The sequence below is a fragment of the Dicentrarchus labrax genome, unplaced genomic scaffold, assembly GCF_905237075.1.
Source record: "Dicentrarchus labrax unplaced genomic scaffold, dlabrax2021, whole genome shotgun sequence".
In the NCBI taxonomy this organism is placed as follows: domain Eukaryota; kingdom Metazoa; phylum Chordata; class Actinopteri; family Moronidae; genus Dicentrarchus; species Dicentrarchus labrax.
Window position 1 is genome coordinate 24,693,546 of NW_026136703.1, and position 12,560 is coordinate 24,706,105.

The 12,560-nt window shown below is 41.6% G+C and overlaps 1 protein-coding gene across 1 annotated transcript in view; it reads right to left on the reverse strand.

Moving 5' to 3' along the window:
* The window catches only part of syne2b (spectrin repeat containing, nuclear envelope 2b), a 148,697-nt gene that overhangs the window by 67,191 nt on the left and 68,946 nt on the right, over window positions 1-12,560 (reverse strand). Inside the window, exons 63-78 of the mRNA XM_051396226.1 lie at window positions 12,152-12,486; window positions 11,882-12,026; window positions 11,255-11,455; window positions 10,801-11,060; window positions 10,093-10,252; window positions 6,958-7,113; window positions 6,476-6,616; window positions 5,693-5,869; window positions 4,387-4,524; window positions 4,071-4,256; window positions 3,821-3,934; window positions 3,467-3,619; window positions 3,270-3,386; window positions 2,780-2,914; window positions 1,806-1,940; window positions 1,101-1,178 (exon numbers count right to left, since the gene is read on the reverse strand). Of these exons, the coding sequence (XP_051252186.1) occupies window positions 1,101-1,178; window positions 1,806-1,940; window positions 2,780-2,914; window positions 3,270-3,386; window positions 3,467-3,619; window positions 3,821-3,934; window positions 4,071-4,256; window positions 4,387-4,524; window positions 5,693-5,869; window positions 6,476-6,616; window positions 6,958-7,113; window positions 10,093-10,252; window positions 10,801-11,060; window positions 11,255-11,455; window positions 11,882-12,026; window positions 12,152-12,486 (2,631 nt within the window). The remainder of the gene's footprint in view (window positions 1-1,100; window positions 1,179-1,805; window positions 1,941-2,779; window positions 2,915-3,269; window positions 3,387-3,466; window positions 3,620-3,820; window positions 3,935-4,070; window positions 4,257-4,386; window positions 4,525-5,692; window positions 5,870-6,475; window positions 6,617-6,957; window positions 7,114-10,092; window positions 10,253-10,800; window positions 11,061-11,254; window positions 11,456-11,881; window positions 12,027-12,151; window positions 12,487-12,560) is intronic.

Consider the following 12,560-nt stretch of genomic DNA (forward strand, 5'->3'; position numbering starts at 1 on the left):
ACTGCTGGAATGCTGGAATGCTGGAAATATCCAATCAGAGTTTTTACCAGTAACAAAAAGTGTTCCACAAGGATCAGTACTGGGCCCAGTACAGTCAGTTTACAATTTATAATACTGGTCTCTTCCCTGATCAGCTTTATGCAGATGATAGTACCCTGTATTGTTTTGCTGATTCAGTACAACTTGCTTTTGAGAACATACAAATTTCCTGTTGTGGTCTTTAAGTTGCTCTCAACCATAAATACTTAATGCAAACAAAACAAAGTTCATGCTTTTATCTAGAACAAGAGATATTGATTTAAACAGTCTATACCTATCCACACTGAATGGCAGCAATATTGAGAGAGTCACAGCGTAAAAATATCATATATAATCACCAAACTGCAGCAAAAACTCAGATTTTTGTATAGAAAAGCATCCAGCTTCCCTTTGAAATGTAGTAAAGAGTAGTTGAGGCAGTCTGTCTATCAGTCCTGGATTATGGTGATATTATCTACAGACATGCTGCTGCTTTCACTCTTAAACCCCTAGACTGAGATTTGATACCAGAAATCCCTATGACATCCACCATTTTATTATGTTTAACAAAGTTGGTTGGTTCCTTTGTGACACAGAGGTGTGATAAAGACTTACATCTTTTCATTGATAAATCCCTTATTGGACATCGGTGGTCCAACATATATGTTATACAGGGTAGCCTGTGTAACATATACGCAGAATATTTCATGCTTCAGGTCCTGTGGGTTTATTCTGAATTTATAAAAGTCTGCCTTTCGTTTTTGTGCACAAAATGGAATTATCTACAACACATTCTCATTGACACTCTCACTACCCCTGTCCTCCTTTTAATTTTGTATTTTATTTTTTAACACCGCATATTTCTCTGTCTCTCTACATCATTGTAACTGAGGGAAACCTCAATGATTTTTGAGTATACACAGACAATAGTTATTGTAGTAGGATTGATTCATTGTTGGTTTTGTTCTTTTGATTGGATTTGAGCTGACCTATCATATTTTTTAAAAAGCTGAAAATAAATCATTTCAATAATTTCAATAGGAGCCAATGATGATGTTTCACAGTGTTGAGAGTTCAGTTACCTGTCTATCTTCTCCAGTCTGTTCACTGCCGTGTCCAGTGGTAACTTCAGTCTCCTCTGGGACAACGACCAAAGGTTCCTAACACCAACAATGACAAATATTAAAATGGAAAACAACCACATCAAAATGTTAAACAGCTGAAAGAAAGAACATGTGTTATGAGTTAACAGAATTCATTCATCTATGGTGCTGTCACACAAATTACAAACACTGTTCAACACTGCCCTCTAGAGGAAGAACAAACTCCAGTAACAGATGTGCAGGGAGGTTGAAGTAGAAAACATGGAATTGGAAACTGCAGTGATTGAAGAGATGTACTGAGAGAGGAATCCGGGAAGGGTTAGAAAGAGCAAGCAGCTGAGGAAGATATGAGGATGGTAGTAGAGGTGAGGAACTCACTGCCAGCACTAACGTGGAGAGCAGAGTGACCCAGGCCTTACTAACTATAGAGTTAATCATTTAGTGTCACCGGGATCTGTAATATGGTCTCAGGTGTATTATAAATCTAAAGAATACTTCCCTATAGTTTATTCTAAAACTGGTTATGGCAGGTGGTGTGCTAAGTACACCCCCACCTACAGCGTAAGTAGCAGACCTTGGGTCACAAGGAACTCCGAGGGGAAAAAAGAGGTGACTGAAAGGACAGCAGGACAGAGAAAGGAAACAGATAAAGGGTTTTCCACAGCAGCTCTCAATCTTTGTTACCTCTGGAGAAGCGCCAAGGAAAGCATCCCAGAGCCACCATAAAACACCTCCTCCACCTTCTTCCACTCTCTGCTCCTCACTCCCTTTTTTCCCTCTGGCTTCTTCAGCCTGGAGCACGCCTTGATGCTCCCACTGCTGACACGGAAACACGCTCATGTGCAGAGTCACACGATGGGGGGGGTCAAACATGCATGTGGGACACTGAGCTGCAAGCTGGCCACAATGTCATTGTTTAGTCACCAACTATAATGTGTGTTTATTGTTAATTACCAAGATATTTTAAAAACTTGTCCACTGATTTCAATAAAATTTGGTGAAAAAATAGGCTATGGACCGAAGGAAAGGTAAATAATATTAGTTTTTTAAAATTCTGATCAAGGAATTATCTTAAAATATTTTTTAACACTGCAAAATATGATGCCTCTAGTTAATTCATATTAAAACTCAAGACACTATATTTTTATGGCAGAATTAAATAAATTAAAAATATTCCAAATATCTTGCATAAAGTTTCTTTTGAATCTCTTGAATGAATTTCCCTCCAAACCCTAGGATCTCCACTAGAATTTCACGAAGTGCAGTTGAGTGCAGTTGGATTGAAAAAAAAAAAATTAGTTCGATGTCCCACTCTTCAAGTGAAGTAAACTCATGATAATAGAAACATTTAGTAGTATTAAGCATGCAGTGAAAAACACAACATTTGGAATATGTTATAACTTTGTTAAAAACACATGGAAGGATGGGTAAGCAGGGATGTTAGTACTGATCGCTCTCCACTTTCAAGTGGTAGTTTGATATTAAAAACACAGGTGATCCGGTGACGGTGATTTCATGTAAATGAGATAACAATGAGAACACATACGCATTGGTGACACACCACTGAAGATCGGACATATACACAGATACAGTGTTCATTAGTTTGGTTGTTTCTACCAGTGTTAAAACCCAGAAAGATGACTCCCTGGCTTCCTTACCGTAGCGCTGTCAGGTGTCCAGGACTTCCTCTGTTCAGGTGAGGACTGCTCCACAGTCAGTAGCTTGGCTCCGGATCTCTCCAGTACATCCGCTTCAACGTGGGCAATTCTGATTAGGCCCTCTGTGTCCTCCTTCTGAGAGACAGCACGAAGGACAGATTTAGTTAAATAGATTACTTTTCTGCTCATGATGACTTTGGGTCTGCACATAATCTTGGAAAGTCTCCTAACCAATGTACTTTAAAAGGTCCAGTGCTACAGATGCAGGTACACTGGTTCTAGATTCATTTTGCAGCCACTGCTCCTTCTACATTTAGCAACGGGAGGGTGAGGTGAAGGCATTGCAATCAGCAACTACACCACTAAATGCCACTCAATCGTATACTCTGGTCCTTTAAATACTGTTGCATTGTCATTGTAGAGCACTTTGGTTCACAGCTTCATCTTTGAATTCATTCAACTTTTGTTCAACTTAAGTTGTCAAATTCACCTCAGCTTCCACTGAAGTGGATTTTAGGAGTTGAGGCTGAGACGCCGTCTGCTGGGCCGACAGTGCTTTGGCTTGGATTGGAGTCGGAGGCTGCTGGATGAACAGAGCAGGAACCTTCTACAAAAAGAAAGAAGCAGAAGGTTCAGTGAAGACCAATTAATTTAAGTGCCTAACTGACTGATTGATTTTGTCCTTACCTTCTCCAGTTCCAGTAACAGACTCTGGAGCTGGTCCACTATAATAAAGACAGTCAGAGTCTCTTCAGCCTTTTCTGGAAGACAAAGGCCTGGTTTACACTTCTGGATCTCCGCTATAGTCCTCCTCATGGACTGGATCCTCTGCTCAACAGCCTGTACACATAAGAAGGGCATTCAGAATAACAGATATTCTTTAATACTGACGAAATGTCTTTCTTTTTTTTCCTAAAGCAAACTTCCACCATTTAGAATTTGTAGTTTGAGCCATAAAAGCATGCCCTGACTGAGTTGATCAGTTGACCAATTTTAGCCTTTTGTTGGTAAGACATACAACAAAAACCCCTAATTTCTCACCTTGAGGCTTTCTTCTCTGGGAGTGGGGAAAGTCTCCGGAGACGATAACAAGGTCTTGATCTCAGTCACATCATTCTCCATCCGCCTGACTTCACTCTCAATGGCTTCCACCTCCTACACAGCGAGAGATCAATCAATATATTTGAGCAACAGAAAGGTACGAGCAGAGGGGCCAGCAACAGATATCTATATATAATATGGAAATACAATAAATACTATCTGTGGAAGAGTTCAAAGATCAAACACTCACGGCAGCAGCGTGCTCCAGTTGAGACAGGGGAGTAGTGAAGCTGTCCTGAACGTTGGCCACTTGGCGATCTGCTTCGACCAGTTGTTCTTGGAGAGTTGTGATGTCGCAAACCTGCGACATTTCCTTCAGGACTGAGCTGAAGCCCTGCAGCGTGGTTCGGATCTGTTCCGAGTCATCCAACACCGTCTGCAACACACACAGCAAACAATTCATTCCAGATCCATCGAGTATTTGAAGTGTTTGTAGAATTGAATAGCACATTAAGTGTTTCCTAAAGAGAGTGTATAAAGGACAGACCACAGTTCAGTGTACTGACCTGCAGAGCCTGAACGTGACTGCTCAGACATTTAGCGCTGGTGTAGGTGCAAGGGGCAGCGAGCCATGTCTGAGCCTCGGCCATCCAGCTTTTAGAGCTCTTGATCATCTCCTGATGCTCCTGAAGCCATGTATGAATCTGACCAGAAACACAATAGTGTTTTAGTTAAAAACAGGGGTCTCAAACTCAAATTGGCTTGGGGCCACTGCCGGTATTGTCATCTCATAGGAGGGCTACTCCAGCGTTCAAGAACTACAAGGAAGCTCAATACCTCTAATAATATTATATTATTAAGATTATACTTTTAAATAAACAGCAGTTTCTATACATTTTTATACAATCATTTCGCAGGCACCTTTTATTTTGCACACATTTGTGTTTTTCTCTTAATTATATATGAAGGGGTAGTTTAAATTTATATAAAACAACTAGCAAAATTAATAACAATTTTTTTTTTAAATGTGGGGGTCAGATTCTATAATATTTATGACATGTCGTGGGCCACAGGAAATTTGAGATCCCTGGTTTAAACCTTAAAGCTGGAACTTTCATTTAGTGTTGACTCTGGTGCCCCCTGTGGACAAAAGTGGTAGCGTTTCCACTGCTTCACCATCTGATTATAAAGGGAATCCAACCAAATCTGTTCCAGTGGCAGGCATTTAGAATAACTATACAGAAACAGCAAATCTTCTCACTGATTGTCTGGTTTGTTCATATAAGTCATAGGTCATATAGAAGCATCAGTATTAAATTGAGTTTTATAACCAGTTAAAGCTCCTTGTAGTATGTTTAATGTGTGCACACTGTTGCATGGTTACCAACCATTACAAGCTGTGACACATTTAAAAGGTTTCTTCAATTAAGGGCATTATCAAAATGTGACGGCACCACAGAAACAACAACTTAACCTTCAAAGGCTGACAGAAATTAAATCTTAGCACATAAATTCCACAACCAGGAGGTATTTACTGTAAATGTGGGGGAAGAGAACCTTTTGTAGTCAGAACTTGTTGCAGTGTTTGTGAGGAGGGCATTAACAATGTTTCCTAATGACACTGTTTGCTAACCAATGTTGATGAGCAAATATGAGAGATACATCTATAATAATAACATCTGATGTTTGACAGTGATGACTGAAAATAAATCGTATAAACATGAATTAAATACATAGTTTCTGTTTGACAGCAAACAAATCTGCAGTCACAGCTTGTAATTATGCCCCAGGGATCATAACAGGGAATTAAAGAGGTGACTGGCAGTTTCAGATGTGAAAAAGAGGGCCGAGGGGAGCCGAAGGGATTCTGACCTTGCTGATGAGGGTGGTCCTCTGCTCCGCCTGCTTGGCCAGCTGCGAGTGGAGCTGCTGGACCTCCACAAGTCTCTCAGTGAGCATCAGAGCCTCCTCTGGCTTCTCTAAGTCCTGCATGTCCACCTCCAGCGCTGCCAGACACGAGTGCCACACATCGAGCTCATCCCACACACGCTGAGCACACACAGACAAAAATGATTGATTTACTGATGTTTCATTGATTCACTATTCAAAATAACTAAATATTCTTGACTTTTAAGCCTTTAAAACAGATTTACATTCACTAGTTCTATGTTTAAATGTTGTCCACATAAACCAATTTCAAACCTACAGAATTATTCAAGGTGGTAAATCTTGAACACAAACAAACTGCACTGGGAGAGGATTAAGGTATCCGTGGTAGTATGAATGAATACTGATATTAATAAGATTTTCACAGAATCAAGTCTGTGCTGATCTTATTTGATGTTCCTATTTGCTCTTCTTGACAAAGCCCCAAATACATGACAAAACAAGCTTAAATCTTTATTACCTTTATAAAAATATCTGTACCAACTCTTCCCATGGCCTTCCAAATGAATCAGTGTGCTGTAGAAATAACTTTCCTCACCCTCCATCCCTCAGAAACAGATGCTTTGCAGCTTGGAACAAGGTTTGCTACCAAGCTGCAAGCTTCTGATGGTTTAAAGGCAACATTACAAGACAAGGGGTACCTAATTTTGGCTTTCAGAGTGGTAATAATGCAGCCAGCTCACCTCCAACCTCCATGTCTCTACCCACCTTCTGAGTGATCTTTGCTTGAGTCACAGTGGGGCTTCTCTGTTCCAGTCTTTTCTGAACTGACTTCAGGCCAGCCTGGATCTCAGACAGCTTTGCCCCCAGCCTGTGGACGGGCCCACTCTTCTTCACCGCCTCTCCCACCTGATGGATGAATCAAACAGCAACAATGCAATGTTTTCTACTTTATAGTCAGGCCTGAAGAAGTCTCAATTTGTTATTGTTCCAAACATTTGGTTATTAATGCCATCTGCACTATTAATTCTATTAATACTTTTAATTAATTCTTTTTATTTTTTCTGTTCTTTATCTTGGTGGGATGGGGGGTATTGGGGTCAGTTCTGTAAACTGAAGCATAAATATGCTATTCCAATGTGAAAAACCTCTCCCTACGTTACGGTAACAAGCTCCAACCAAATTTCCAATAAGGGCCAATTAATTCTCCATCTTTATTTCAGCTGCGTTAAAATCAAAGTCGTGTGTACCTTTACTTCTACTTGCTTCAGCGACTCCGTGACCTCCTGCAGCTGGCCTTCGATCTCAACCGGGACCAGAGTATACATGTCTGAGTACTTCATCTTCAGGTTCTCCATGATGCGCTGGAGCAATGCCTTCTGGGTACACAGCTGGCTGTGAACCTCCTACAACCAGAAAGAGAAGAACAGCGTAAATGAACACAACGCAGAAAACCAAATGGGGACAGGGAGAGTGATGAAGACTACGTTGGAAAGAGGAAACAAAGTCTGATAGAGATTCTGCTGCGTCAATAAAACAATATTTAATGATTTTCTGTGTGAAAACACCACAAATCCTCTTTGTGAGGACCATTACTCAACACACCTTCTTCACAAAAACACTTTTAAGCAGTCAGTGGCACCTCACTTTCCTACAAGCATCAACCCCAGCGCCATTCTTGTTAGAACGGGTGTAATTCTCATGTAACAATTTTAAATCAGAACAAAAAGGACACAGACATCGATCTCATCTCATCTCTCACCGAACAAACTGCTTGTGAGCTCTCAGTGCTTTGTTTAGCAGTTAGCTCTGTCTCTCTCTCTCCTGTGCTGCTTTCATCAAACAGAGTCCACCTCTTCAAAGTCCTTCACAGCACAATCGTAAAAGTGACCTCTTTTCACCTCAAGATTCTACTTTACAGTAACAGCCGACATCAGATCAGAAAATGTGCTGAAATGTGAGAGAGAACACAGAGTAGACTACCTGGGTCTGAATATGTCCGATGCTCTGCTGAAGAGGGAGGTGCATCTTGTTATCACTACGGGAAACTGAGTGTGTGTGTGTGTGTGTGTGAGAGAGAGAGAGACACAAAGGAAGAGAGGGAGACACTTTCTTTGCAGTGAGTCCTGGTGTGTGTGTGTGTGTGTGTGTGTGTGTGTGTGTGTGTGTGTGTGTGTGTGTGTGTGAGAGAGAGAGTGTGTTACGGTTCTTGTGTGTCTATCTTTGTGAGGACCAATTTTAAGAAATGTAGGATCTTAGGAAAATTATACAGTGAGGATAATTTAATTTTTTTGACACTTTAAGAAACGAGAGCACATATTTGGAAAAGTTTATATATATATATATATATATATATATATATATATATATATATATATAAGAATGTGAGGACGTTTAAGGAAAGGTACATTCTTAGCCTTGCAAGGCAGCCGGACAAGATCACGAAATCATGAGATCACGCGAAAAATCCTTCCTGCCAGGATTCAATTTATGCGGTTGTGTCCAACCACAGTGGTTCAGACGAATCAATGCAGCTGCTACGGCATGAGCTATGGCCATGGTTTAACGTGTGTGTTGACAAGTTAGAGACTGTTTGCTCAAAAACCAAAATGGTGGCTGCTAAAGAAGGTAGATGCTGCTAGCGTCAGTTCAATCAGAACTGGAGATTGTTTCTTTATCAAAAGAAGACCAAGACCGAAAAGGTGTTTTTGCTCTTCTCCCAACTGACTCCCAGATGGTTCTGTGTAACAAACCATTTGGAGAAGTCAGGTTAGTACATTTTAGAAAGTCTGAATATTTTTGTAAACTGAGGATGTGTAGTCTGCCTGGTTATTGGAGGGTTAAGACTTGCTTTTAGGGTTAAGATTTCAGTGAAGTTAGGGCCGAGGGAATGTATTGTGTCAATGAGTGTCCTCACAAGTACATGAGGAGAAATGTGTGTGTGTCTCCATGGACTGACTTGGCTACAAAGGCCACCTGGAAGATCCACTTACAACCCAGGACAAAAGGTGTCTGGTACAAGAGGAGGGGCGAGGGTACTTGGAGTGATGGGGGAGATGTGGGGGGTTGTGAAGGGGGTGTTCAGGTCTTTCATCAGCACGGACCCTCTGCAAGGGGAAGGGAAATGTGTGTGTGTGTGTGTGTGTGTGAGAGAGAGAGAGGAGAGAGGAGCTGGAGTGGATGAGGAGATGTTGGCCTCTGCTCAGGTTTCGGGACAAAGGGCAGAGTGATTCTGCGGGTTGGTGGATTCATATGAAAGAAACAGCCTCCGGGCCTGAGGCCAAGCCAACGGTTAGAGTCAGACGTATTTACTGGACACAGCAGACAGTCAACAGGCTCTTTCTCTCTGCATTTATTCAGGGTTAAAGTTAGTGTTAGGGTATTTTCAGTGTGTAGGTGTTGAGATCGTTGGAGATGTCCAGCTGAACATTAACACGAGTGCATTTCCTGTGCTGTTTATAAAAATAGCGCTGAGGAGCTATAATGTTGGTTACAGTGAGCACAAATGCATCATTGTGCTTTCAGTTCAGACGATGAAATTGTCGTGTCTCATTAGGGACTCATTATTTACACTCCAGTGGCGGGGGGTTGGGGGGGGGGCTGTTTGGTCATGTCACGACATGGCATTCACGACTGCTGCATCTTAGTAATTATCAACCACTAATAGCTGACTATTGATTATTAATTCTCATCAAAAAGGTTTCAAATACAACCAGCAGACGACCAACCTGGAGACCAGGAGAGTCCTGAACTGGCTCTAAGAGGCTGCTGAGCCTCCATCTGACTGGACTAAACCCCCACCAAGCTTGTGTGAGTTTAAGATACTGTTTGACTGCAGTAACAACGCAGCTACTTTCTTGCGGCGATAGCAGGAGTCTTTCCTTCTCTAAATATCTTAAATTCTGCTTATTCAACATGGCTTTATGTAGAAAATGATTACGCAAACAAATCTATGTTCAAACACAACTAAAGTTATATCCACCTCCCAGCTGTATATCTGCCGTATTTTCACAGTCACTGCTTTATTATGGCACAATGCTGAAACTATAGATTAACTCTGTCAACTAGCAGTTTTTGACAGTGGATTATTTTGTATAACCCCTTCATCTTCATCTTTCATGATGTTGCCTCTATCATTGCATTAATTTGTCACCAACTGACACTGTTAGTGCAGTGTGTTGGTATTAGTATTGTAGTTCTGTGTGCCTTTGTAAGGTAATTCTCAATGACGAGTGATGTGTAGACACCAATGAATGTATGAAAATATGAACATGCCCACCAAAATGGAAGCAAAAGCAGGATACTTTCAAAACAAACGTAAAGCAAGGATGAAATTTGTTCTTTGTTCCTGATGAACCCTGATTTATGAGTGATGAGCATCCCACCTGAAGCTCCTGTGTGCTTCTGCTTTGTTCCATCTCTGACAGAAGACCATCTGCAGCCTCCAGCCAAACCCGGATGCCCTGCAGCTCCTCCCGAACCTTTTCTCTCTCCTCCAGCTCCATCCTGGCCGCTTCTAGACCCTCCCTGCTCCTCTGCTTTACACTATGAAATCACACAAACACATATGTCCAACAGTTTAAACAACAATGTAACAACTTTATAGCCTCTTACCTTAAATCTTTGAAAGTCTGCATTAAGAACGAAATCCACCATTGAAGTTAAAGCACGGAGCTTCATGGCAGTTAAAGCACTGTCAGTTTTAATGTATCTAAATACTGTACAACCTCAGAGGCACTGCAGTCTACGTCCGACTCACTGTCCCCTGATTGTTCATCCAAGCGTACCAGGGCTTATGGGCAATTGAATGTTTTGTGTTAACAGACTAATAGTTACTTTGGAGATTTAGAAAAATCTTCTTAATTTAGATTTTACAGGAGCAGAAATCATTATGAACAAGGATAATTTACACGTTAACAAAAGGAGAACCTCAAATGTTACACAAATGTCTTCAAACAAGCTGCTTTTTATCATCGTTTGTTGTTTCCATATTCCAAATGTAAGGAGACCAGTCCAATAATTTTTAAACTGGACTGTCAAGACGTCTGGTAATGTAAATAAAGCTATGAACTCCACATCATACACCATCTCACCTGCCGTATCGAGCCTGCATCGCCTGCAGCTGCTGACAGAGCGGTGCGGTAGGGGCCTGCTCCAGGTGAGCGGGGACACCCAGCAGCCTGGCAGTGCGGAGTTCCAGTGCGGACAGGGCTCGATGTTCACAGTCCAGTCTGTCCTGGTACTGTTCCCAGGACTGCAGCAGGTCCTGAAGCTCCTCAGAGGAGGACTTCACACGGGAGCCATCAGGAAGCTCCGCCTCCACCTGCTCCAGGACAACGGAGGCCTTCTCCACCTGAAAAGAGGGTCACACACAGTATGGTCCTAATTACACTTCATGCAAACAAACAAATTTAGAATAAATACGTAGTTGCATTTGCAAGATAACAGAAGTAATTTAAAGTAGTTTCGTCTTAAGAAAAAAAAAATGAAAAAAACTGAAGATTCATTAAATCAGTTCTCAGATATTTTTCCTGTTGTTTAACTTACACTGTTGGTGATTTCGCTCCATTCTGCGTTCCTCTGCTTACTACGAGTTGTCAGCTCCCGTGTGCAGCGAAATAGTCTTGTTACCCGTTTCCAGACGACAGTCACTGTTGCCACTCGGCCTCCACAACAGCTCTGCTCTGGGCACCACTCCTTCAGCTCCTCCAGACGCCTCTGCAAGGACTCCACCTCCTCACACAGAGCCTGCACAAGACAGAGGCATTTAAATCAAAGGTTACAGTTTAAGGGAAGACGCTACAGGTGAATAGGGTACAATTTATTAAAAATAGATATAACCATGAAACTTCCCCAGTTGATAAGACAATTATTAGTTTTCTAAAATGTTATGTTTAAAGGCATTTTCTAATGCTAACTTTTTAATTTAGGAGAACACACACGTATTTTGGGCATTTTCTTTCCACTAATAATAAGTGATAAGACATGTTTGTAAGCAAAATAGCCCAAAATTGCCATGCATGAAAAAACTATGTTTTGGCCTATATGTCTGACCTTAAAAAAAGAGGAAGTAATCAACGTCAAAAACCTCAAAGCCAAAAACCATTACTTAGGTCTATTTTTCTTGAATGCTTTTATGTTCTCTGTTTCTAACACAACCAGTCTCATACGTACTCTGAGCTTTGCTTCTTGGTCAGTGCAGTCAGCGAGACAGGTGACCTTTTGACGTATGACCTGTAAGAGGTTGTTCTCTGTGCTCTTCACACTCAGGATGATTTCATCTTGGCACTTGGTGTATTTTCTGTGATTTTCTGCACACCTGAAATAGAAACCATATTGATTTTTTTATGTGCAATAAGAAGCTTTTGCTTCTTCTCACATGCATAAAGAAATGTGAAGGCACAGAATGGTTGTGTAGTGTAATGTCTATGGTAGGTCTATTACCTGCTCAGACGCTCCAGTTGTATGTGTCCCTTTGCCTGGAGCGTGGACATCCTCACCAGGAGCTGGCTCAGAATGTTCTCCTGGAGCTGCTCCACCTTCTGGGGGGACAGGTAAGGATGCAGGGCAACTTGACTCTGGAGCTGCTCCACATGGGTCTGGAATCTCTGCTGGAGCGAGGCCAAAGCTTGTTGGGTCTCCACCAGCCTTTCAGAGCAGAGTCCAGCAGAGCCCTGTGGTGGCAGCAGAGAGACGTCGATGTCCCTCAGGAATTGTACTGCTTGTCTAACAGCGCATGTGTAGCTTCTCAAAGAGTCCCTAGCCTGGGAGATCTTCTCCTAAAAAATAATAAACACAATTTCTTAATTATACATTTCAGTCTTGATTCACAGTCAATTTTTTTATATTTCAT